This window comes from Lipophrys pholis (assembly GCF_963383615.2).
Source record: "Lipophrys pholis genome assembly, chromosome: 1".
Taxonomy (NCBI): domain Eukaryota; kingdom Metazoa; phylum Chordata; class Actinopteri; order Blenniiformes; family Blenniidae; genus Lipophrys; species Lipophrys pholis.
In genome coordinates this window covers 49685542-49712952 of record NC_137635.1, presented here as the reverse complement: position 1 = coordinate 49712952, position 27411 = coordinate 49685542, and the positions used below count along the sequence as shown (strand labels likewise).

The 27411-nt window shown below is 44.0% G+C and overlaps 1 protein-coding gene across 3 annotated transcripts; it reads left to right on the top strand.

Moving 5' to 3' along the window:
- Nucleotides 1-180: 180 nt before the first annotated feature.
- Nucleotides 181-27411, top strand: LOC308124422 (enhancer of polycomb homolog 1-like). Of its 3 annotated transcripts, XM_080487394.1 has the most exons (15): nt 181-482; nt 3067-3161; nt 15120-15279; nt 18119-18264; nt 18395-18601; nt 19446-19594; nt 19679-19826; nt 20125-20289; nt 20928-21017; nt 21216-21364; nt 21725-22182; nt 24721-24842; nt 24926-25067; nt 25541-25895; nt 26213-27411. In XM_080487394.1, exons 2-15 carry the CDS (start codon nt 3135-3137, stop codon nt 26283-26285), a joined length of 2391 nt encoding a protein of 796 aa, XP_080343520.1. In that variant the 5' UTR covers nt 181-482; nt 3067-3134; the 3' UTR covers nt 26286-27411. The 3 variants fall into 3 exon arrangements, with proteins under 3 accessions (XP_080343520.1, XP_080343518.1, XP_080343519.1); XM_080487392.1 differs by lacking the exons at nt 181-482; nt 3067-3161 and adding an exon at nt 7246-7644; XM_080487393.1 differs by lacking the exons at nt 181-482; nt 3067-3161 and adding an exon at nt 7260-7644 and having other exon boundaries at nt 24929-25067.

Sequence of the window (27411 nt, the reverse complement as noted above, 5' to 3'; positions counted from 1 at the left end):
TGACCTTTCAGTCCGATATGTAAACGAGCTGCTGGCCTCCAGGTGACGTCCTCAGCCAATCACGTTTGCGCTCCATCCCCCCGCTCTCCACCCCCTCCCCTGGCGGAGCGTGACGCCACGAGCGCGGCGCTCTCCACAGGTGATTGGTGGGCGCCGGCGGCCAATCAGCGCGCGCGTCTCACAGTAAAGTTGTTAACCCCCGACAGTAGCACTTTGGTTCCCCCACCTCCTCTAGTTTCAGCCCCGCTGTACATCGACGGGGAAATAAGAGTTTCCATCGAGAGAAATCCGCTGTTTGAGGCCGGACAGCGGCTCCTCCCGCCGGGGCTCCGCTGCTTTCGCCGGTCCGCGTGAATTCACCCCGAAGCGGCGGCGGAACGTTCCTGCTGCGTCGTGTTGTCTGTCGTGTTTTTAACTTCTGACTTGCACAAATGTTCCCCATCTGTTTTGGAAGCTCCGACCCGTGTCCAACGCTCGTCTCGGTGAGTGGGATTTATTTTATTTTATTATTTATCTATTTCATTTAAATTTAAACTTGAATCGATTGTCGAGGCCCATCGTGATTAGTGTTTTTTTTTTTTTTTTTTTTGGCATCAGATGATTTCATACACGCAATCAAATTCCTGGCTGGTCAGCTGGATGCAATTCAGCACAAGAAAAAAAAAAAAAAAAAAAAGACAAGTTCCCCGATCACTTTTGTCAGAAAACAAGCCAACACGCTGTCTCATCGACGGATCCAGGCCAGCAGAATCCATGTTTGACCAGAACAAAAACCTAATTCTCTAGTTGTTACATTAAATGGGGGAAACCTGGAATGTCGTAAATCCGATCTGGGAATTTTAAAGAGGGGGGGTGGTGTGGGTGGGTGGGGAACCATCCACCAGGAGAAAGGTGGAGGTGAGGAGACCAGGGGAGGCTATGAGACAATCCTGTGGGCTATCTTGTGTGGAGGATTTGATCATCTTGGTTGGAAATGTATAACATTGGAGGATCATAGGCTTAGGGTGTGTGGCTGAACAGTGCCAGGCAGCTCCTGTGGTCTTCCAGGGAACTGCCTGGCCCTGTCCTGCACAGGTCTACATCTTGAACTTAACCCCCACCCTGAGTGACAAACCCTCCCAGAAGAATGAGGGAGGGGGGGGCAGTAGAAAACCTCACTCGGTCTTTTTCAGCTGCTTCATGGTGGTTATAGTTCCTACCAAAAGATGACTCAGGAGCCACTACTTCTTGCTTTCTATCAGATCACTACATGGATTTTAGGTTTCTCTTATGGTTGTCTGAACTCTCCAGCTATTGTGAGCCAAGCCCCACCCACATGGCCCTTCTGTGAGCGAGCACAAAGTATGCGAGGTATGAAAGTACTGGTTTTAGGTTGAGATGGTTCCTGGCATATTTTTAGAATCCATGTCAAGGTCATAAAACCTGGAGGGCTGAAATGTTCCCCGTGATCACATGGTGGGCTCTTTTGTCTATAATGATCTGCCCTCTCTCTGAACTGTGTGTTGATTGAGGCTGAGAGGAAAGACTTGCAGCACATGTGTCACTATCTGAATGTGTCACATGACTTTAGTCAGCATGCTGAGTCTTCTTTTAGAGGAAAATCGCCTTTCACGTCCCAGACAGCTTAAAAAGGATTCCAACTTATACTCCTGCTAACACACAGTCTCAGTACTGGCCATACAAATAGGACAAGGATAAAAAACAACAACATAAGTCTAAATGAACCATTTGTATTATTAACCATATAAACTATCTAGCAATCCTAATAAATCAGGTTTATTCCACAAAATTATTTAGCTCCTGGGTTTGTGTGCCACGTCATCCATAACCACCATGACCATGCTCCATAGAGCGATCTAGCGGTTAGCGTTGGTTCCTCACCTCAAGATCATCCCTGGATCAACCGTACCGCTGTCTGCCATGTGATGGACCGACATTTTGCCCCGAGTGTGCACTGCCTCAAACCAGTCAGCTGTGGCCTGGTTAACTGATCCTACAGCCTTGGTAGGGATCAAACGGTACAGAATGAGTATGGATATCATGCTAATCAAACATAAAGCTCCTTCAGAAAGTCTTAATTTTCCATAAATACCATTTTAGCCATGAGCTTTTGGTCTATATTGGCCATAACCACATTAATGCTCTGCATAACACAACAAAACTCATAGTCCACTTTCTAGACAAGATGCAAAAATCCTTTGCTGGCAGTTTGAATGTGACGTCACACAGGTCAGCAGTATCTCCAGCTATAGTCTAATAGTTTTTTATGGCTATCGCCTAATAAGGAATAAAACTGAAGCTTCTATTGTAACGCGGCGACGGCACTGAGTCTTTGAGTTCATGATGGCAATGCTGAGTCTCGATCTTAATCCACATTGTTTTCCAAAGACGGCCGACACGCTGACCAAGACGATCCTAACATCCAAAGTAAAACCGAGGTTAATGGGATACTTGTCGGTTACTATCTCCGAGTATCTCGTAAGTATGTATTTTGAAATTCCAAAGTCACGCATCAAATGACACAGCTAAATGTGTAGCATGATACAGCGATAACTATGGAGATGGACCTCATTCCTTCAATGTGTTTTTTTGTTTGAGTTCATTTCAACCTTTTATTACTGGAATCAAAGTAAAATCCTCACAGAATCATCCTGAGACAGTAATATAGATTTTTATTTGGGGGGTCAGGAAATCTGGAAAATATCACTTGGTTTGGTTCACTCAAAAGGATCCGAACCCCCATGACAAGAGTCAAATGGCCTTACGCCACCGACTCTTAAAGATAAGAATTAAATAATTGAGACGTTATCCAACTCTTATTCTTCAAACTCAACACACCAACTGACCCGAGGTAATGGTGCCTGAGTGCTTTGGATTCCTGCAGTGGGCCAGGTGTGGTCGTTGGAGGTTCCACAGCAGCAACAATCACCATCAGGTGGTCGCTTCAGCGTCCGAGTCAAATCTTTTCCAACCTTTGAGACAAAAGTCTGGTTTGTCTGCACACGTTTTCGTTGTGTTTTAAAGTCTTTTAAAAAAAGTTCTAAAGTTGTTTCTGTGTGCTTGCAGGTCCTTCTGGCAAAATTAATGGATTTAATGATGAAGGGAGAAACTTTGTTCCTTTGGTTTGACTCGGGATGAACCATCATCTTCATCAGCCACAGGTAAGGACTTTTACTGCTAGTAGATATCGCTTTGTGTCCTTTGGCTAAATGCATGTTTTGGGTTTCTTTGGCTGTAGTTGTGCGGTTTACCAAAGGCAGAGCAACACTTTGTCCTTCTCAAGCCCATGCGGAGAGAGGGCTTGTTCAAAGTTTGGCGTCAAGCGAGCTGAATCTTGTCTGAGCAGCACTTTTACTGCATGGAAACATGCATGTTGTGACCTGATCCTTTCCCTGTTGGACCAGAAGAGGGCAGCATTGTTCACATGGTCTCACCTGGCTTGAACATTGAATTTTAAAAAAAAAAAAAGAAAAAGAAAGGTTGATTGGGGATACTTGGTGTGAGGTTTGAAGGACCTGAGGGTCTTCATCAGCTCGGTTGGCAGGATTCTGTGGTGTTGACGGTTTGAAGTGTGGTTGGTTTGGAAAGTTTTGCTCTTTTAGATGAAAGCAACACAACAATTTCCATCTTTTTCCACAGAAAAGGAGATGTGGCTTGAGTGGGAAAACATTTTTTGGGATAGTTTGAGGTCGTGTTTTATTTAAATAAGGCAAACTCTGAGCTGGAACTTTTTTCATCATATTTATTATTGAACTTTAGCGTGGTTTGTTTCATCTACAAAGGTGACTGCTTGTCTGTCAATACTTGTAAACTGTCATTTATTTCATCTATCCTGTTTGCCATAAACTCTGGTAGCCCACTAAAGTCAATTTTAGTTTTATTGATAGAAATACATCTTATTCAAGTTTTTAACTTTCTTTGTATAATTAGTGTTTTTACATTTTCTCCCCATCGTGAGTTTAAATGTGAAAAGAAAAATGGCCCTTAAACCCCCACAGAGGGGTGTGGTTATCTAAATGGTGTGTAGACACGAAATAAAATTGATGCATGAGTTTTGATTTGTTATAAAATATGATGTTAAATGTGGAAAAGTGGTATTTCTGTTGTGTGGAGAGAGAGATGGGCTCATTTTTTTATTAGATTTATATATTGCAGTGTTGATGTGTATAACCTTGGGCATGTTGCATCCATTTGTTATTCATATTTCTCTTTTTTTTTTTTTTGATAGTGATTGAAGTATTTCTCACTACTACTTAAAAATATATTTTTTTATAGTTTTTGTAAAGTCCTTTTCTAGACTGTATAAAGCCATTTGAAGGTTGTTGTTTTTTTTAGCATGTAAACAAGATTAAAAACCCAGTTTTATGTTTTTCTAATTAAACATATATTAAAGAATTCAGAAAGATGTAGAGAATTTTCAAATTGAGCATTCTTCAATATTTTGAATCGAGAGCTTCTAGTTTCCAAACATTACATCAATTTGTTAGAGATTTTAACAGTTGTAACCAAATGTATTACTTTAAATTTAATGGCATTTTTAGGAAATGTAAAAACTGTTTTACTGATTAGAATTATTATTTTTTTTTAATGTAATGAAAATACACTACCTGTCAAAAGTTTGGACACACCTTCTCGTTCTATGTTTTTATTTATTTACTATTCGCGATGTAGATTCTCACCGATTGTATCAAAACTGAATGAATGTGTGTGGAATTATGTAGTGAACAAAAACGTGAAATAACTCACCATGTTATATATTTCACATTTCTCAAAGTAGACCTCCTTTGCTTCGACAGCGCTGCAAACACTTGGGGTGCATCCTAATAGTCCCTCCTGTCTCCTTTCCTATCCACTTTTCCTTAACCACGGAAGTGTTTAAGTGGCGGCCATGATAAAGAACGTTCAGATTCTCAATAAGCTTAGGAAAGGAGGCTCAATGCTTCCTTTAGAACCTCCTTTAGTCTAGGAAACACTGATGCATCCTTTACCAAAGGAGACCACATCATGCTGCCCAACAATTCCTTGCTGCAACAACATTTAAAGGGACCCGCTCATCCGAGCGTTCAGGGACACTCCGGATGACTCAAAGCCGAGCATGATACCAATGCAATGATTTGCCTTGAACAACTTTAGATAATCTAAAATCCGGATCCCAACTATGACTGTTATGCGGATGTTGTGAAACGAACACAGAAAAGTTTTTGTGCAGCCTATTCTCAGTTTAATTGGTTATTTATTCGCCTGGCAGCTTCTCTTTCCCTTGATCTAAATTCAAACTTTGTGATATTTGAGATTATATCAGTGGTTAGAGGCACAGGGGAAAGGGTGAGAAATGCCCTGTGACGTCATCCACGGGGTAAATGAAAAGTAGAAAGGATAGGAGGGACTATTCTGCTGCACCCTTGGTCTTCTCTCAATGAGCTTCATGGGGTGAAGGCTTAACTTCACAGGTGTGACTTGTTGGAGTTTACTTGTGTCATCGTGCGATGCAGAAAAGGTGAAAAGATGGACGCACTGAACCGTCACCACAGCGTCCTGCCGCGGCATCCCATCCCGTTTGCATTTAGTTGGGCCATAATTTATTCTTCAACTGGACAATGGCCGCAAATACACCTCCAGGCTGTGTGAGGGCAATTTGACCAAAGAGGGTCACTGATGGAGGGCTGAGCCAGATGACCAGGCCTCCACGGCCACCTGACCTGAAACTAACGGAGATGGTTTGGTACGAGATGGACCGCAAAGTGAAGGCAAAAGTTCTCAGCACCTCTGGGACTCCTTCAAGACTGTTGGAAAACCAGTTCAGTTGAATCCGTTAGCCTTTATTTAGTCAGGAGAACCACATTGAGATTAATAATCTCTTTAACGAGTGTGTCCTGGCAGCAGTGCGTAAAACAAGTTTACAGTGTCAAAATAATACTAAAAACTACTTCATGAAGCTCTTCCAGTGAATGCCACGAGCCAGCAAAGCATTGATCGAAGCAGAAGGTGGCTTACTTTGAAGAAGCTAAAATAAAAAACATGTTTTGGGTTATTTCACACTTTGTTTGTTTACTACATAATCCCATGTGTTCATTCATAGTTTTGATGCCTTCAGTGAGAATCCACAATGTTAACTGTCATGAAAATAAAGAAATAACATTGAATGAGGTGTGTCCAAAATTTTGACTGGCAGTGTATGTTTGTATAAATATTACATTAAATTATTGCATGGCTAAAAAAAACGTGTCACTCACTTTGAGTTTGCAGCGTTTTCTTCATATCCCAATATACTCCCATTTTATTTACTTTTTTTTTGGCTTCCAAAAATTTTTCATCTCCTCCTTTTTGATTACCCAATGAATCCATAAATTAAAAAACAATCTTTACTATTTTTGTGGCGTTTCCATTAAGTGTTTATTTGTAAAAACATTAGATTAAATTATTGATTAAAAAAAGTTGAAGTATTTTGTATCCAATTTCCCCATTCTTTGTTTTAAATTGAGATTTTTTTTGGGGTGTCATTAAAAAAAAAGTGTACTATTTTGTATTTTATATAAATTTAAATAATGTCACTTGAGTAATATAAAATATAAAATTATATGATGATAAAAAAATTCAAGTATTTTGATACTTTGACATTTTTTAACCATTTTCCTCAGTTTGAATTTTTATTTTTTACTATTTTTGTTGCACTTACATCAAATTAAAATACTTTCTTTGAGTAATTGTTTGTCCTATAACCTAAAACATACTTCCCCTAGATATCTATACAGTATTTATAAAAATATTAGATTGTGATAAAAAAAAATGAGGTCGTTTGAAACATTCTTTTTTTTAATTTATTGTGTCTTGAACCAATTTAGTCATTTGTCAGTGTTTTTTCATCCATCTTTATTTCTATATTAGGTTTATCTTGTATCCATCATGCCCCATTTTCTTTTTCTATTTTAAAACATTTCCAATTGTTTTCTTTGTTGTTTTAATTTATTTATTTATTTATTTATTTTTACAAGGTTTGTGTATTTCTACATTTAAATTTTGTATGCGATACGTATAATTTCTGCCAATTTCTGTATCGTGTGTAAATAATTGATGTCTATGAGTGGAGTTAGTTTGTGAGAATCCCCCCCCCCCTCCCTCCTCCTCTACCCCCACCCTACCCACGCAACGCGCAAGCGCCCAGGCCCGCGTGGGAATGGTCGGTCCGCGAGCTGGGGGTTGGACCGCTCCGAGCCAAACCGAGCAAAAGAGTTTTAAATGTCCGCCATGTTGTCCATGGCGCACTGAACCAGCGGTAGGGAGCGGAGCGTCGGAAAAAAACAGTCCGAGAGAGAGCGACCAAGATCCGGGCCTTCCCCCGGCTCCGCTGGCGACGCCCTACATACAAGCTAGCGCCACTCGAACGTTAGAACAGAGACTAACCGCACAGAAACATCCATGAAAGCTCCAGTCGGCACCGTGGCGAATATTAGGAGATCGGATAGATTTATATTGCATCTCGAGTTGTGAAAAATGAGTAAATTGTCGTTTCGGGCACGGGCGCTGGACGCTTCCAAGCCACTACCCGTCTTCCGTTGTGAGGATTTACCCGACCTACACGAATATGCATCAATTAACCGGGCCGTGCCGCAGATGCCTACGGGGATGGAGAAAGAAGAGGAATCGGTATGCTTTAACCGTTTTGAATTTGTTTCATTTTTACACGATCTGAGGCGTCCCTCTTTTTTTTTTTTTTTTTTTTTTTTCTGCGCAAGCCTTCCACAAAATGGCGGCGGATTTTTCTAACGAGAAACGCGACGAATTTGTGCCGCAAACGTCCCTCACCGGACCCGGGGACACGGTGCGGGGCGAGCGGGCCGCCGCAGAGGCGTTATTGGGTCGTTTTGCCGAGTTTGGTCGGCATATTTGTGCGTGAGGTGATTTTGTTAGTACAAAGGAGTCATGTGACCCAGGCTGCGCCGACATTTTGTGTGGTGTGTCGGGACGGGCCTGCTGTTGGCGTAGTAGCGGGAGACCGGGGCAAGGGGGAGCCCGTGGTTCCAGGTTATGTGGCATCCGAGCCTCCTGCAGACATGTCAACACCGGGTCCCATTAAACTGTCTTCACCGGGACACGTTTTGTGTTGCTGCATGGGTTTGTTGTGCATGGGGTTGTGCACACTTCTGCAAACGAGTGCATTCGTGCCGTTGGATTTGGTTATGCTGCTGCAGAGCCTCTTGTTTACTTGTGGTGTTCGAACCTTTTTAATGTAATTTTCTTGTGATCCACATGGACTCGTTTCTCCCAGTATGTTCTAGTGGCTTCACAGGAATCTTTTCCATTTTTTTTATGCATTTTCCAGGTGTAAAACTTCTTATTTGGAGAGTTAACATCCTCTAAACTCTGAGAAAGCGATGCTTTACTATTGCACCCGACTGTGGATAAACAAACACTGCTTCCTTCTTTTGCATCCCACTAGGTGATGTGATAGTCTGGACAGCACAGCAACATGTTAGTGAGCCGGTCTGCACCCCCATTTCTTTAAAAGTGAAGCTTGTATAGCCAGAATTGTACTCTGAAAGTGATCCATTAGAGATTTGTAATGTTGGGTTTCTTTAGGTGAGTGTTTCTTCCACGCTGGGTGTCAGGGGTTCAGTGTGTCAGATGGCACAGCAGGCTGGCAGACCAGCGGCACGTGGAGATCAGGGCGGCATGAAGGAAAAGAGGAGGAGGAGGAGGGGGGTGCTGTCGCTTCAATGTCTGGGCTCTGCTCAGCTGGAGCACCGGTTATGTAACCGCCATATTATCATAAGAGGTGGGCTGAGGCCTGCTGTGTGCCAATGAGTTTTCTGTGTCAGACTCGAGATGTATTGAACCTTTGCTTTTTCCCACCAGTGAGTGCACTGATGGACTCATTGATCCACACAGGATATATTGTGTCTGACATTTCTGGAAATACACTTGACCCACTAAGCTGAAATTGAACCCGAATTTTGAGGAAAGCTTTATTCTACTTGCTGCAAACCTCAGCCACACGGACCACACACTTGGCGGATGAGTGGTCTGCAGTGTGAACATGTGGTGTCCCGCCACTTACTGGCTATCGGCTAATAGAAAGCTTTTAACAGTGAGCACCTTACCTCGGACCACAGAGCAGGTTTCAACTCCCGAGTGAGCGCAGTATTAACTCCGTCCATCTCAGTCTAGAGGTTCTGTAATTTCCAAGCAGCGTGGCTCAGCCGAAATATCTGACATCTCCAAAATTCCCTCTCTTCCCTTCAGCACGTGCAGCTTGTTTGTTTTGGTCCGGACACTTTGTCTTGTTTACGTTGGGGTGAGAGCAAGGTCAGTGTCTGCGGCCCCAGTGGGAACCCGCAGGCATCTGTTGTGTTTGTGTCGCTGCCAGACCCAGTTCCTCCGCTCACACACAGACACAAACTCTGGCCGGCCACCAGTTTCTCCCCGTTTGACCTCGGCGGAGGGGAAAGTGGGGCACGTCACCTGTCCCAAAGTCTTCACAGCCAACACGCTGTGAAACTTAAAGTTGTCTCCGTCAGCTGTTTTTCCCGCCGTCTTTCTGGGACGTACAGGCGGTTTGTTGTCATGGATGCAAGCTGTATTAATGTGATGATATGAAGAGCGCCTGCGCTACTTGTTTATACATAAGAATTCAATTTTGGGGGGGATCGATAGCTGACTCACCTTTTCATAAATCTTTATAAGTTGTTTTTATATCTTGTAATTTTTTGCTTGAGTACTTTAAGTGTAAATTCAACTTTACTCATACTGTGCAGAGAAAATTTGAGGGTCATGGGGTTGCCTTTTCATTTGAGTAAAAGTGTAAGGGAGACAAACATTTGTGCGAAAACCAAAGTCTAATACAATAAAGATGCCAACAGATTTTTATAATTCCAAAGGGATTGGCTTCACTCAAGCTTTAAAGGAGTCATATTATACACCGTTTCAACACTTTCACATGAGTCTTGTTGGTCCAAAAACATTTATTGCCCCAAATCCAGCTTTTCAGCTATTTGAATATTGGATCATATCAGCTGCATTCAGAATCTTCTGCGTCTGTGTGAGCGTGTCCATGGCCACGAAGAGGAGAAAGTACTTCCTCTCGTATTGCCATGTTGCAATGCTGCTTAATTGTAGAAGGGTTAAGGGGAGGACTTACCTTCATTGTAATTGGCGAAACCCCCGATGACGCTCTTTCAAGTTTGATTTGCTCATCTAAGCACACACTTTCTGAAAAATTGAAACAAGCCAGGGAAAGAGATGACTGACTTTCTGCACTTCTGGGGCGTCGATCCCAGGCATGGGGATGGATATTACTGTTGGAAAACCATTTAAAAAAAGTGACTTTTGTAAAATATGACCCCTTTAAGAGTCTCATCCTCAGCTAGCTTTAACAACCAGCGGACAAAAACATTGTGTGTTAAATTTTCCACCACATCATGCCAGGTGTTTAAAAACTATCCTGCTTGCTCACTCGTGCATCCCTCCGACAGACCCACCAGACAATCCCCCCTGCGGCTGTCCATCACGCTAAGTGGCATTTACAGTGTCTGGGACAGTAGCTGTCAGACGAGACTGGGAGAAGGTGGAGGAAGCTTTGGCTGCCTCAGCGGACCTGACAGTGATCGATGTGGTCATTTTAGAAGGCTATATCTGGACTGTGTGCGGGCATGGGCTAATGCTCTGTATTCTTACTCTTCACCTCCCTCTGAGCCGGGGAAAGTAAACAAACACATGGCTTGATTAGGCCTGGCAAGAGGCGCGTATTTGCTCAAGGCCGTTTGGTTTTATAAAATCCCCCCCATATCTCTCCATGGAAGTTGTCGAGGGACGTTTAGGCGTCCGCCTGGGGGGAAACGCTTCACTGAGACTTGGGGATAGTGGGAGGTTATGTAAACGTTGGCGCAGGCGCCGCGGACAGGTTGAACGTGTTACGGCTTCTGCTGTGCGTGCAGGCGCCTCGGGGGAGAGAACTGAACTGAACTTCTCGTCCCCAGTACCTCGAGCGGAGGGAGTCGCCACATCCTCACAACAGATCGCAGCACCACATGGCGCAATAAATGTAAAACAGAACCGCTTCGGGTGCAACAGGCTGCGTGTATGAAGTCGTAGGTCCTAAAAGTCCAAATGGTGTTGATGAATACAGCGCTCTGGGACATAATAAAATAGATTTATTACATTGCAGGGAAAGTGTTACAGATGACTGCAAAACACATGGTGTAATGGCAGTCAGGCGTTGGCAAGATAACTTTCTCAACATCTTTTATTTCGTTACAACGGGTAGTTCAGGGGCCACATACAAAAATGTCATCTTGAATGGGCCAAACTGGTAAAACAGTGCCTTCATAACCTTTTAAACTTAAAGTTATTTGTTGTGGTGCAGAATTTAGGTGATAAATGATTTGGACCTCTGCATGTTGTATAGAAGGGAACGCTCTTATCAGGATCTGGTGATTGGAGTGTTGAGCTGTGCTCGGTGAAACATTGCTCCTTCAAGGTCTTAGTGAAGTTATCAGGAATCCTGTTTGAAAAGTGCTGCAGCAATTAGAAGTTGAGAAGCTCCCAGGTTGAAAAAGGAACAATTGATTAGTTTGCTGTTTTGTTGTATATCTTTAAGAGAAGCGATACACGTTGCCCGAAGGAAACACAGCTTTCACTGGGCTGAATCGGTTATGTGGTGCCAGGGGCGGCTTACATTAAGACAAAATGTACTTGAACCAAAGCATTAGAGTAGTAATAGCATGTTTAATGCATCTTAGGAGCATTCTCACCACCAGAAAACTTGTTTATCGTTCAGAAGTTGCACTGCAGCAATGGCAAAGATTGAAGTGCAGCAATTGTCTTTATGTTAAAGCTGTTTCTTAGTCATTGTAGGAGATTACATAAGGCAAGATGTGCAATAAATAGAGAGGAATGGTTGTTCTGTACATTTAGCCCCAAGTTCTGTAGTCATAAAGCATGTGGAATTAGCAGTTAAAGCCATGCAATCATTCTGAGTGTCTCTTTCCGAAGAGGAGGCTGATTAGAAGAATCAGGGTGGTGTATTGCTGTGCAGCTGCTGTGAAAAGGGTCGGCCAGATGACGAAACGCTCTCTACCAAACATTGATGTATGAACTGTCACATGTGATTGATGCTAAATTTAACTGTATTTTTAATACCCAGCAGCCGTAAGATTGGTGCAAGTTAAGACACCGGAAACCAATGCTGCTTTCAATTTTCCCCCCATGTTGGGAAGTCTTGTTTTAGAATGATGTCACGTCCTTGGAAAAGCAGGATTGTTTGTCGCAACATGGCAAGTCGGGAATATCTAGAAGTTTCCAGTGAAGCTGTTCAGTGTAAAGAAACATTGTAGAAGGTAGTTCATCCGCACAAACAGAATAACTTCATACGAAATCTTCAAAATGATGAAGTCTGGGTCCTCGAAACTGCCACAAGGTCTGAGATTTAATACAGCTTAAGCAGGGTGGGTCTTTTCTATCCTCGATTCTGTAATACAGAGGATAGAATTGAAGGCAGCATCAGTTAAAATACTGCAATTCAAGTCACTGAAGACACGTTTTTGTCATCCTTAAAAGGGTCCTATTCATGACTCACGTTCATGAAACATTTCGGGTCACTGACGACCCTCATTTATCCCTGAGGTATTGTTATACAGGCCAAATATGTTGACAAACACAAATAAAGTATCAGATTTTGTGAAATACTACCAGTGTAGTGGTTTATCTAAAATGTATTTGCCACGTTGACTCAATTACAAACCTGCCAACCTGTACGCAGTTTGACATCTAAATACGCTGGTGCGACTCGCCCCTCTAAACTACGCAAAAAGCTGCGGACATGCGAGTTCTGTGGCGAATGTGCGTGTGCGGTACTCACGTCTGACGACATGATGCAGCAGCGTGGTGAAGCAGTTTCAGCCAATCATTGTAGAAAAGCGGAGAATAACGAGTTTACCAAACCTATAGCGTTACATCCCGCCTCCCTCACCGTCCTCCATTCCTTGCTCGCTGCAGTTGGCACTTAAAAAGTGTGTGTGTGTGTGTGTCAGCTTTTGGTAAATGTGAACCGTTACGCTTAACGTTACTTTAACTGTGGAAACGTTCGAGCCGAAGTCTAAGCGAAAACAAGATTTGCGAGGTGTTTTTTCTTAGCAAATCTATCGATCATGTTCCCCTAATGACCCCAATGCATCGTCAAAGAGAAGGAAGAGGCAGCAAGGGGGGGGGGGATTTTAGCCTTTATTTATATCAATTGCAGATAGTCGGCCTGTATATAAGGCGGAATGTGATTATTTATACAGTTTAAACATGTAGCCAACAAATCTTTTGCAGCAAGTTTCGCAACCACTGCCATGGTCAACAAAATAATTTTTTTTTTTTTTTTTATATATTTACCTTGGTTTGTTAACAGCATTTTCATGTTTTGAAAGTGTTTCTGTGTTCCATTGAAAGGCTGTCATGATAAGGACATAGCATTTTTTGGTTTTCTGTTGAGTACAAAATGTTTATTTTCTTTATTAAAAGTATTATCAAGAATATAGGTTTTATTGGGGTTTTTTATAACCAGTTTCCAGCTAGTGAATGGGGAAATTACTGCGTGGAAAGCAATGGAGTTGCAAAAGTTTGAGGGAAAAAGGCTGTACAACACAAGTGGTACTCAGAATATTATGACAAGGTTGGCAGGTCTGCAATTAGTCGCATCATAGATTGTTAGGGGTGCAGTCAGTAGAGCTTCACATAGTACTTTGTGGGTACCTGTAAGAAGTTTATAATTAGTTTTAGAGAGCTACTTTTCTCATGGTGTGAACTGTGCAGTTGAATCTGAATGAAGCTCTCGGGAACGACTCTGTAATAGTAACAGACTCACCGTCACCGTTTTGGTAGCAGAAAAAATACTTTGTTTTCATAGCAGATCCGTTGCACTCCGACAGTGTCACACTGAGGTACTCGCTTTCTTTCTGACTCATTCATTCACCCGCTCTTTCTACTTTCCCATCACGCTGCCGCTGTCTCCCCAGCCCCTCCCTGACAGCCGCAGGGAAAACAATAAACACACACACACCTTCCCTCCAGAGAGCTGCCGCAACGAGGCCGGCAGCATGCTGCCTTGTTGACAGACTGCCTGGCGGTGGCTCGGTGCCCAGATCAGGGCCAGAGGCTTCCACAACCACTGACTGGGACTGTTCAGACCCACAGTGGGTCAGACTGTCTGCCTTTACTCCGGCTTTCCCCACCATCGGCACGCTTGACACACCGGAGGGCAGGTAGATCAGGCTCAATGACAAATGTTAGGTGGCAGAAGCAGCGTCAAGTGTCCCTTCCTGCTCCTGTGACGAAACAGATTGGATGGCATTTTGGATGATTCAATTCACAGGCTGTTCAGTGAGCGCTTGTGTTTCTGACACTGAAATAGTGCAGCTCCAGGACAGACAGGCTGCCTTCAGATGTCCTCATAAGATTTCTGTTTTAATCTTCTGCCAAATATTTCTGGCCATAATTGAGCATATACCTTCAATATGTAGGTGGTACAGAAAGTCTTCTAACGTCTCTTCAGTTGTACTCGATAGCAAGTCAAAGTTGTTCTGTGGTGAGAAACCTTTTGGCTTCAAAAATGCAAATCAAAAGGTTTGAATACAAATTGTTGACTTATTGAGTTGTTGTGATTTTCAAAGTAGAGAATTAGTTGGTGAGACTAGTGAAGTTCTTCACAAATAGCCAAAAATACTACTAAATGTTATATTTTCTAAACTTCCTTTAACGCAGGACTGAATGGTAAATACTGTAAGGTATTTAAGGATATCCTCTCGTGTTTATTGACGGTTTCTATATGAGAGGTGATTGATTTTCCATCTCTCACAATGGGAGCATGTTGACATGCAGATTGAAATGATTTTATTACTGCAGTATTTATAGTAGGGTGTTGTGTTTTTTTTTTTTACAGTCTTGGTATATTGAGAATGTGGTCTTAAGGGTCTTTACATTTCATGTAGCACGTTTGCACTTCAGTTTGTCAGACCACACCAGCTCAGTCTCACCTGCTCCTTTCGTATCGACCTGATGGTTTTAAGCAGAACTCCTTGTTGTGTTTGGTTAATTTACTTCACAAGCTCACTCGTCTCACCGCTGTTACCATGTCTTTGCAGGAACACCACCTCCAGCGGGCCATCTCGGCGCAGCAGGTCTACGGTGAGAAGCGGGACAACATGGTCATCCCGGTCCCCGAGGCGGAGAGCAACATCACCTACTATGACTCCCTCTACCCCGGGGACTACAAGATGCCAAAGCAGCTAATTCACATACAGCGTAAGTGTGCGATGAGCAGGCCTTCTAATGGCTTTCATCATCTTTTCAATTACCCTGAAAGTGACACTTGGGAGTTGTTGTAGGGGAGAACGTCTTGCATCAACTATTGCTCTTGGTCTGTGTTATCTTTCTGGATCACGTCCAGGCTCAGAAGGCTGTGTGGAAATCTTTTCTGAGAAAGTCAGTGACGCAAAGAAAGTCTGACCTGAAGTGACTCGCTGCATTAAAAATGAGCAGGTTAATGAAATGGTTTCCTGGTTACAGGAGCAAGGTGCCATGTTGATGGGCTATAAAACTCACCTTCCCAGTGACTCATCAGCTGTGCTTCAGTTTCTGACAACTATTCTTCTATTGACTGTACAGGGCGCCTGCTTTATGTGCTTGTATATTTGAGTTATCGTAAAGACAAAGGAAATACATTGTCTAGATTGCTCAGTTCAGTCGCCCCGTCAGATTAACAAGTGGTTGCCACTGTTGATTTTCGAGGAAAAGCAATTTGCTGCGCCCTGCTATCAGTGGAAAGCTGAAACGACAAATGCTTTGTGTTGTCGTAGTGCTGCCAGACTAATTTTGGGGTTCGAAACATGTAGAAAGTGAGTGTACTTTGCATTGTTTTCATCCCTTAAAAGTTCAGTGTTTGATTTACTGAAAATAGAGTTTAAAAAAAGTCTAATCCAAACTCATTGTGTGTGCACACAAAGATGCTGAAAAGTGGATGTAAAATCTGATGGCAAACAAGCTGCTGTTTACTCCTGCCAATACCTGCATATCCCATCTGCCACATTCAATAGGCATCTCAAGATAAAAGTGATTTGCTTTAATTAAATCTGAACAGGGGTTTTGCTTAGGAACTGAAGCAATGAACACTTTGCCCTGTGCGTTGTTTGTTCTGTAATTATAAATACAGTAGCCGAACACACTTGATTGCAGATAACTTAATTTGATTTCACTGAGACGTGGCCGTTTTCTTTCTGCGAGACACCACCACCGCTAAATTAATACATAAATGCAGCTTGACTGAGTTTTAGAGCAGCCATGTTGATTTAAATTAGCTTGGCGTAGTTGGATGCGACTGGCTTGTCTAACTCCGAGGCCTCAGACGAGCTGTGAAGAAAGAAAAACATGAGAACAGTTAGGCCAGGACATACTCGCATCAGACATTATTATAATATAATAACTCATTGTGCTGTGAATATTATTCAAAGCTTTTACATGTACATCAAGTTTTCCTGCCTCAGACCCCGTTTAGGCAACGTTTTCATGTGAAAACACAACCTTTGTGGTTTGGGTGCTTTTTTTACATGGCAATGGTGCGGGGAGCCCCTGAAAACATGACTTTAAGAAAACTGCTCCCAAGATAGTTTCTCAAAGGCCCTGGGTCTGTGCAAACAGCGAAAAGAAGCCACTCTTCTGAAACACTGCTACTGCGCATGCTCGCCAGTAGTAACTACTTATTCTGTGATATGTTAGGGTAACTAACCCTTTATAGTTGAGCCACAGTTTTGGCACTCAAACTTGGTTGTCTGTCCATGCGAATGTCCATGTACTCGTCATTATTAATGTTTATAGTGTCTTGTTCTCTGCGTGCATGGTATCATTACGAAAACAACCAAATGTGCAAACTGGTGGCCTGGCATGCTAACTATGTAGTTTTTCAGCGTTGCTGCCCTTTCCGTGCAAATAGACTTCAGTTTTAAAAATGTTGCCGTGAAAATGCTAGACTTTTCCGAAACAAATTGCAAAAACAATGTGTTCTCGCCTCAAACGTTATCATGTAAATAGAGTCCCGGATTCAGCACGGTCTCTGTTATTCGGACTGGAAATAATGACAAAACAAGCTGTAGTGTTTAGTCGCTGTCCAGGTAGCGCTCCTTTCCAGTGGCATGAGAAATCCTCTGGTATAACGGCTTCTTGCTGGTCCTCTGAGTTGCGTCTTGTTCTCCTGGAGTTAGAGTGCTGTGTGTGATACAGGACTGAACTGCTGCAGGTGTTTTATCTAAATGACGGGCGCCTTGGATAAAACCCTGACTTTCATCGATTACTTTCATTCTCTCGGAGGAATCAGTGCTAACTTTTTTACCTGTGAGTTATTCACAGTGGGGAGCAGACGGGAGCTGTTGGGACTTGGGTCTGTTTTGTCTGCATCTCGTATTGTAGCGTGGTTTGTTTCTATAGTTTTGTTAGTTCCTGCCCTTGTTCAGGTAGAGTACGCAGTTTCTCAGCTCTGTCACAGACGCACAAAGGCTCTTGTTGATCAGAGCTGTTCTCCTTGGTTACGGCCTTGTCTGTAAATAACACTCGCTCTGGTCTTTATTTACTCACAGGAGAAAAATTCTAACATCTGCTTTGAATCTGGTAAAAACAGTGTGGCCATGTCGGGAAAGAAACATTGTTTACATGTTGGCTTTCAGTGAAAAGTTAAAGAAAAGGCCATTAATGGTCTGTGTCATTGTTTCAGACGGACCCTAGTGTGAGCACACCAAAATCTCGAAGAAACGATTTATTTTCGTGAAGCCCTAACATTCTTGTTTAATGCGTCTCTTTGGTGTATTGTGTGGTGGGTTTCATGGCATGTTAGTTTGAGCGATACAAATCTAATTTCTGCTTTGACTTCATGGATGAAAGTGATTTTTTTTTTTTTTTTTTTTTTTTTTTTTTTTTTTTTTTTTTTTGCTGCGGCTAAAGGTTGGGGTTCACACGAGGTCAGCCTTTGGCATTTCAGAGTAATTGTGAAGCACTTACGTGAAGTGATCTTGGCTGGTAACTGGCTAGCTGTTGAGTAATGTTGTCTTTCATCATTACAAAGCCAATTAAGCAGAATTTTGACTTTGACCCGCAGCTTTCAGCTTGGACACAGAGCAGCCGGACTACGACCTGGACTCGGACGACGAGGCCTTTGTGCTCAAGCTGAAAAAGAAGATGGAGATCAGCTTCCTGCAGTTTGAGGAGATGATTGACCGGCTGGAGAAAGGCAGCGGACAGCAGGTCAGACACACCGAACACGCAATATCTCTCACCTCAAGAGCATAAAAAAACTGATTGCATCCCTTTCATTGTGTTGTATTCTCAAAATACTTCCCCCCCCCCCCCCCCCCCCCCCGTCTTTACATTGCAGCTTGTGAGTCTTCCCGAAGCCAAACTGCTGCTAAAAGAGGACGACGAGCTCATCAAGGAGGTGTTCGACTACTGGAGCCGCAAGAGGAAAAACAGCAAAGCCAACTCTCTCATCCCCAACGTCAAGCAGGAGAAACGAGACGGCTCCAGCACCAGTGACCCTTATGTGGCCTTCCGGCGACGCACCGAGAAGATGCAGACGAGGAAGGTCGGTGGTCTGAGGAATCCTGTCTGTTATATTGTCAAGTCCTTTATTTATCACACACAACAAATCTACACAGTATAATTTGTGAGAAATGCTTTAAGTACATGTTCCGCACTGAAACAGTTTTTACACGATAGAAGAACTTTGTTTCAGGAATCAATTCCCTTTCATTTGGATCCCTTTTCTACATTTAGAGCATAATTATGGATACAATTGATTTTACATGATCTCCCATTTTGAGAAATGTCTGGATGTGGTCAGCTATGGTAGTTTTTTATGTTACATTGCTATGATTTATGGTAGTGTTTGACGATACCTGAATGTGTAGGATGAAAGGTGTCTTGCATACCAATTCCAGCATGTCTGGCAAAGTCTGTCGTACCAGTAAAGCAGCATGTTGTCACCTTTAAGAAACTGGCAGGTAATTTGGAGCCCTAGGGTGCCGTCTAATGTGTTTGTGCAGCTGTGTAAAGCTGTAATCCTGACTGGTGTAGCGGAAACTCTTGAGATATTTGTTTGCTTTTAATCTTTGGGTTTGCATGATAATCCATACACAAGCAAAGTACCAACTTAAACTCCATTAAAGTTGACGAGATCTAACTTTACTCATACCGATGTGATATTGCACTCCTTGAGAAGGTTTCCTTTCAACTGTCTTGTGAAGGATCCATCTGCCACCATGTGGTGGTTTGAGGGAATCATCTTGATGGAAATCTCTAGATCTCATAAGCACTTTGTGCCATGAGAATGTGAAAAGCTGAAAAATGGCTACAGAAAATCACTGGAAACAAACTTCATTTTCCAATGCTTTTTGATGATATATTTGACATTCCTCTTAAACTCTCAGAACCGCAAGAATGACGAGGCGTCCTACGAAAAGATGCTGAAGCTTCGCCGGGATCTGAGCCGAGCGGTCACCATCCTGGAGATGATCAAGAGGAGGGAGAAGAGCAAACGGGAGCTGCTCCACCTCACACTGGAGATTTTCGAGAAGAGGTAAACCTCCCGCTTCCAGAATTGCTACACACACACAAAAAATCAATTAGCAGTGGGCTGACTCTCCATCGTTTCGTTTTGCAGGAATGTCATGTCAGACTTTGGCGGTGAGGTGATGGCCGAGGTTCTGGCTGAACGGGCCCTGGTGAGGCCGCAGATCATCCCCTTGGTCCCGCTTACCAACCAGTACCGACACCAGGACCACATGGACCTCAAAGACTACAAGTCCAAGGTGCGGTTCTCTGACTGACTCAGACTGTAAACCTCAGAACTTTTAGCTTTGTGGTCACAGATTCAGAGAAGTGTCATGTGAAACATTTGTTCGGATGGATTTGCATGTCAGCGTTTTAGCCACCATACACACATTTTCAAGCATTGACCTGCTCACAATGCTAAAAACTAAAGTGAAAATGTGGCCAATGTGAATATTCTTGGACGAGCAGTGAGCACGCTGTGTCCTTGGTTGGCAGAATATAAACGAAGGTTGTTGTTGTCGTTAGTTTCTTAGTGTTTGTGCTCTCTCTTCACAGCCTGAGAAGGCAGAGGTTCCCAGGCAGAAGAGGAAGTATGAGAAGAAACAGAAGGTGCTGCCTCTGTCATCAGGGGCCCTCCACCATCCAGGCCCTGCTGTCTTCAACGCAAAAGACCTGAACCAGTACGACTTCCCCAGCTCGGATGACGAGCCCTTCTCCCAGGTGCTTTAAAAACCAACACTACCACTCGTACAGAGCCGAGCAGATGACTGCTCTGCCTGCGTTTAATGTTACATGTCGGGTCTTTTGTGAAATATTAGCAGCATACATCGTTCTGGAATTAATCTTTTTAACCGAGTGGCAGCCGTCGTGTCCTGATAAGGCTCACTGACCACCAGGTTAATAGAAACTGCTGAACTGGTGAGGTTTTTGAATAACGGAGGATATTAAAAGTGCTTCTGTTCGAGGATGAAAGTTGTGCTGCTATAATTACACGGTACAATGAAAAATGGGTCCCCAGTTTTGCCATGGCATACAAAATGTAGCTTGTATTTGCAGAACGTATTCCCATGGCTGCATACGGCCTCCGCTCCCCGCAACATCTATAGGAATTTAGTGTCTTTGTACAAAGCACACAACACATTCTGGAAATGGCTTATTACAGTCTCCTGCTGCACTGCTCCTCCTCTCACCTTCTCTCCACTTTAATTGGCAGAGTGATTTTACAGACAATAGGATCTGTCAGCACTTTGCTCTCCGCGCTGCTGAATCCGCTCAGAATCACTAAACCGATGCAGAAACAAGTTTCAGCCCCGTCCGCCGGCTCCTAACGTCCACCTGTGACCTCTTTCTGTTCACAGCTGCACTCAGGCTCTTCGGAAGCAGAGGAGGAGAACGACCCAGACGGTGCCTACGCCTTTCGCAGGAAGGCAGGCTGCCAGTACTATTCTGTGAGGAACACACACACTAATTTTCAATATGAAAGTTTACCACAACACATTTAATAGTCAAGACATATAACTGACTAGTGTGTTTATATTGTCTTTGAAACCTTCTACCTCCTTTCATGTATTCACACTGAGGCACATGTGCGCATGTCAGATTTGTGCTTGCTCGTTGGTGATGTTTGCTGTCCTGTCTGTTCCCAGACTCGTCAGGATCGGGTGGGCAGCTGGAAGTGGTGCGGTCCCTGGGACGGCGGTTTGGCAGAAAGTCGCTTTCGCTACAGTCTCACCACGCTCACGGTGCCCAGGCGGTGCATGGGCATGGCCCGGCGGCGTGTGGGACGAGGCGGCAGGTCGGTGAACCTCTTTATTTTGAACAGTGACAAGATCAACTAGATAAATATAGACTTGCAGGCACCTGGGAAGCCAGTGACTCAGAAGAAGCGTTATTTATCCCCAAAGGGATAATTCTCTTATTATAGTCCATAAATAACTCATACATTTAGAGGGTTTTGTGCAGCACACGAATGGTGGGTAGAGACTTGCTACAAGGTGCATATCCATGAATTAAATGAAGGAAGCTGAATGGTTGAAAGTAATTAAAAGAAAAAAAATTATCAAAATTACAAATACCCTCAGGATATAGTTTTAGATTTTTGTTGTGTGATTAAGATTCAGAAAAATGATTGTGTGCCCTCCTCTTCCTCCTCCAGGGTGTTGCTGGACAGGGCATACACGGACTATGACAACATTTTCCATGGACTGGATTCAGAAATGCTCGACTTGCCTCTTCCCTCCTCACCCGCTCCTCCTCCACCACCACCACCACCACCACCTCCTCCTCCAGCTACTTCACGCTCACCGGCCACCATCAAGTTTTCCAGTACCTCAGAAACAAATACCTCGGACAGAAGTTCCCTCAACACGTCTCCCTCCCCCTCCACGCCCTCTTCCACGGACCTCAGTCAGATACTGTTAAATATAAAGTCGTGCCGATGGAGGCACTTCAGACCACGGACACTACCACTACACGAGCTGGACAATGCCCACCCTTTGTTCAGGAGGCTGAGCCGAGGCCTGAAGCGCCCAGCCTGCGTCTCCTCGGCCGGAGGGCATCCCTTCGGCTGCCAGCGCCCGGGGAGGGTGCTCCCTGCACCCACACCCATCGCTGGTGAGTGGCTCAAACTCACTGTGGGGATAAGTTCTGGGCCACATGTCTTCTACCTGACGCAAGCTGTTTTGGATGGGTTTGTGGTAGAGCTGCACCGATACCGATGCCAGTATCGGGGCAGATACTGTACGGAGTACTCGTGAAAGATCCCCGATACAACCTGGAGAGTATTGTGTGATGTAATCTGTCACCAGCGTCACAGCAGGTAGACAAGAGGACGAGTGACAACTTAATGAGAACGACCAATGTAAAACTGACTGTAAATTATGTTCTGCTAAAATATCAAAAGGAGGAGAAAGCGCGTTTATACGACACCGGCAACCTAATCACCAGTGATCGTTGGACCAGCAGAGTAAACATAATGTTTATCAATAAACTGCTCAGTGGGTCCAGTAGGCCGGAGCCATGCCACATGCTAAAGAGTTTCGGGGCTCACACGCCGCCGATGCTACATGCTAAACATGATTAAAGTATGACTGATGCACTCATTAACAGCGAGCTCCGTCCCTCAGTCTACTGCGCGTAGACCAGTCCGCAACCTGTGGCTCTTCAGCTCATTTGTAGCTGCTACATGAAACTTTCAGAAAATATAATGTAAATAAACATTTTTCGTTTTTATTTTATTTTCATTCCACAATGATTTTCACAAACTGTCTAATCTCCAGGCTACAAACATCCAAGGTAAAACTGCTGAAACAACCACAGCTTTGAGGGAAAGAAAAGAAAAGAAAAAAGGACAAAGGGGAATGAAAATTATTTTTAAAAGGAAAAGTGAATCAAACAATGGAAGGAAGTAAAATAAAAAGGAAATAAAATGCTAGTGTAGTTAAAACTTGTAACTATTAGGAAACACAGGCAGCTGCAGACGTGCACTTGATAAAGCTCTGTTGGCGTCAAACTGCTCTTTTGGAGGAACAAGCTCTGAAATGAGCATAAGCTTCTACTTCCGCCTGTATCTGCACTGTTTTGAGCGCCTCTGCTTTGCCACAATTTCCCCTAAAAGTGATATTTGTCTTCATGAACTCGTCTCGCTATTGCAGCCATCATGTGCTGCTTTATGTGGTCCGGTCTGGCTGCAGGAGCTGACGGCCCTCAGTGGTGCATTCAGGTGCATCACTTAACTCTGACCCGCTGCACTCTCTCTCCTCACGCTTGCTCGCCCGTCTGCCGCCCCAAGCAGCGTTTAGATTTTTAACCATACCCACACATGTCAGATCTGCCGCTAAATGTGGCGTTGCGGACTGTTATATACGACACTTACAGGGTGAACTCGCGGGCAGGGCTTTTCTGCAGCACGTCAACTATGGGTACACAGACACACACATTCACACACATACACAGCCTTGTGTGTATGTGTGTGTCTGACTGACAAATATGTACAATCCTGCAGTGACAAATTCAGGCCCTGATCATAAGATACAGAGGAAATTAAGAATATACTGGTTAGGGTCACTTTCCTGGTTAATGAAGATGTTTATATTGGCTCAAAGTTTGGCTCGTCCCTCCACAGTAATCCCAGCTGTCATCCACCCCTGGTCTACCGAGAGCAGCTGTGGTGTAAACGGTGTGAAAGTGCTGGATGTCGATTTTTGATTAAAGGAGATGAGGTCGGGCTGCCAAAAAAAAAAGCATGAAGCTGCGTCCAGATGGAGACTTTGACTTTAAGATGTTCCAGGAGGGATGAGGAGACTCTAATGTTGTGAAATAAAAGTAGGGTGTGTCAATTAATCAACTGCTTTGAAATGTGTGAAAAGAACTCGATCAATAGGAAACTAGTGGACAACGAGTCTGAATGAGCGACTGAACAAACCAGAGGAACCGATCCAGATGTTGCGGTCAGTGTATGAGGGAAGCGGAAACATCTGCAAAGTCTTTCAAGGTTGAATATTCCGTGAGCTTGACTCAGTGTTGTCGAAGGAAGATTGACGCCTGGGAAATAACTTCACCTTATTAAAACGGAGCGGGGGAGGGGGATTGTGATTTGTGTTTAACTGATGAGCACGGTCGGAAAACAAAGCATCAATGAAAGTTGATTATAGCGGTTGCTCCTTAAAGCTTTTTTTTTTTTTTTTTCTCCTTTTCCTCTTTTATTCTAGAAAGTACTTTAGGCAAACCTGTTAAACACATTCTCTGGGTCAAGAGGGAAATGTGAAGGAGTAATGGATCACTTCCTGGTTGTGGAGTTAAATGTGCTCGTGATTCGGTGCAACTTTGCAGAGTTGCTCAATCTGAAGCAGGTGCAGCCGGTTAACAAAAGGAACTCGTCACCAGACACAGTTCATCTGGGACTCGATTGACACATTTAAACACACTTTGTGTGATTTATGTGTTGATTTTAAACACATCTGCCTTTCACACCAGTTGGTATGGGAAGAAAATGGCACCTAGTGCCAATTAGATGCTTCTGGTTGGAAAAGATTTAAATAGTTAAAACAGTTGAAGCCGAAGTTGGGGTCTCACGCTGAAGCTGATTTTCTGATCGGATGTGCTGAAAGTGTTTGTGTGTGGCTGTCTAATGCGGCGGTCTCTTCCTCCAAGCTTTCACAGCCGAACAGTACCAGCAGCATCAGGAGGAGCTGGCCCTGATGCAGAAACACCAGCTGGAGCAGATCCAGCTGCAGCAGCAAGCCAACAGCACCGTCACTGCCAACAGCACACAGGTCAGCACACACACACACACACACACACACTGAAATAATCCAGGCAAACTGGTGTGTGTTTTGACCCGAAGCGTCTCTCCCAGCAGGGCCTGGCGAACACGTTGGACCAGGCCGGCGCTCAGTTTGCCGCCTCGGCCCTGGTCACCGCCGACCAACTGCTGGCTCTGAAATCCAAGGAGGAGCTCGCCCTGGGAGGCGGAGTCAACGGCGTCCTCTCCCCCTCAGGTACGACGCCTCCGCGCACAAACCGCCACACACAAAGGCCCCTGGCACAGTTTATAAAACACACAAAGCACTCAAGTTTTCAATTCCCACACACACTTTTTTTTTTTTTTTTTTACCCGAGTGGTGCAGCATAATGAGTCTGAGCAGACAAAGCAAACAATGAGAGCAAAGTAATTACTGTTGGAAAACTCCTGATGGAGCGTTGAGCAGATAACGACACGAAGCTGCAGAAACACAACCTGCAGCAGCAGCACGACACAACAACTCCGGCTCTATAACAGAAAACTCTTTGTCAGGCAAGAAGTTTTTATAAAGGAACGGCGGCAGGGATCTGTTGTTCAGATAAAACCACCAACAAGTCAAGGTTTGTTTGACGTGTAAGTTTAGTGATGTTTCTAATGAAATCCTTCTCAAATGTCCAACCCCACCCTGATCACCTTTCACCCCGCCCTCTGCCCTTTCCCCGCCTCCAGGTGTCTACAAGGGCTTGCACCTCTCGAGCACAGCGTCCCCCTCCCCCGCCGCCGCCGCCCCGACCCCCGCACAGCATCACCCCTGCACCACCGCGAGCTCCGCCACCAGTAACAACAACGGCACGGCCCACCCGCCCAACGCCGCCACCACGAACAGCGCCGCCACTCAGGTCCTGCTGGGCAACAACAACAGCCTCCGTCTGGGCGTCTCCGCCACCAAGCGCATCCACGCCCCCCGGACGCTGAGCAGCACCATGTCGACATCCGCCTTAAAGCTCGCCCACGCAGCAACCGCCAACTGTCAGAAACCCAAGGTCACCACGGCCTCGGCCTCGCCGCTGGGCATCGTGCCGAGGTGAGCACCATTTCTATAGAGCCACTCGTAAACACGTCTATAACTAATGTACACACACATGCTGACTATACGCGTCTGTAAAGAAGTAGGAAGAAGTGAAACTTATATGTAAAAGTGCCTCCAGTAAACGTTCCATTTAGAGATTTTATTAAAAGTAAAATTCATAATTGTGATCATTCTGACATTAAAAAAAAAAAGAAAATCTGAAGTTTGAACTTTTTCCACATAAAGTCCACGATGCAGGTTTGAAATGTTTGAAAAGTTTGCACTCCATCCAAACCACGTCTGACCGCCTGTCGTTTCTTTTCTGCCCCCAGGGAGACTCACGAACAAGACAAGCCAGCACTTAACAGCCTATCAGAGAACACAGTGGCCATGGAGGTTACGTAGCCTTTCGTTCACGCCGGGAGGAAGCACGACTCCTTTCCCTCCTTTTCTTTTTTGTTGTTTTTTTCTATTTTGTTCTAGGTGCTATGCATCATTTGTTAGTCGTGAATGCAAGTGGTGGCGGAGTCAGCACGGCGAGGTTGGGTTTCCATGGCAACTGTTTTGGGACTTAATTGCAATGCTCGTCTCGTACAATTCCCCCCCCCCCCCATTTGTTACTGTTAATAAGAGATCGTCTGTAAATTCTTAATATGGCAAATATATGTACAGTACTGCATATTTGTAATATCCCCCACACACACACTCACTACCACCACCACCCCACCCCCACCCCCACCCATTCTTGTATATAACATTACTTGAATACAGAATTGTTCATTTGTGATGTTTTGCACTCGAGATATTAAATGAAAAAAAAAGAACTCAAAATTAAAAAGAGAAAACGACAAACTGCAACTGGTGCGAGTATGAGGTTTGAAAGGTGTACCACCCAGAGATGTCTGTCATCACATGCATGGTGCAGAACCTGCTGTTTGATCTATTTATTGTGCCGTGTTTACAATAATCTTTTTTTTTTTCTTTCTTTTTTTTTAACCCCCATACATGTCTTTTTGTTTAATTGGTCCTTTTTTTTTTTCTTTTTTTTTTTTAAACACTACACTGTGCCCCCCCTACCCCCTCCCCCCCCCCCCCCCCCCGTGCTGTAGTCAGTGTTAGCTTAGACTTCCTCTTGAGTTTTATAGAACGTGGCCGGGAGAACGCCGTTCTCTCGGCGATGTTCCCCCGGTGTCGTGTTGAATCCACGGAGACGTGCGTGCGAACGAAGGGAGGCTTGTTAGTGGTGGGTCGATCAGTCTCCACGAAGCTCTTCCATAAATAGAATATTCCTGAGACAAGTAACAAAACAATGGGGGACGAAGACTTTCCCACAAGCTGCTTTTGACTTATCCAAGCACTATATGATTTTTTTTAAAAAAAAATTTAATTGATTGATGCTGCTTTTCTATGATTTCGGTCACTGGTTTGTATCAGACGGCCTATTTTCTTTTTGATTTCTCTCAAAAAATAAGCCCTGCCCCCTCCCCTCCCCCCATCCTTTATCATTTTTTAAAAAATAAATATTTTTGTA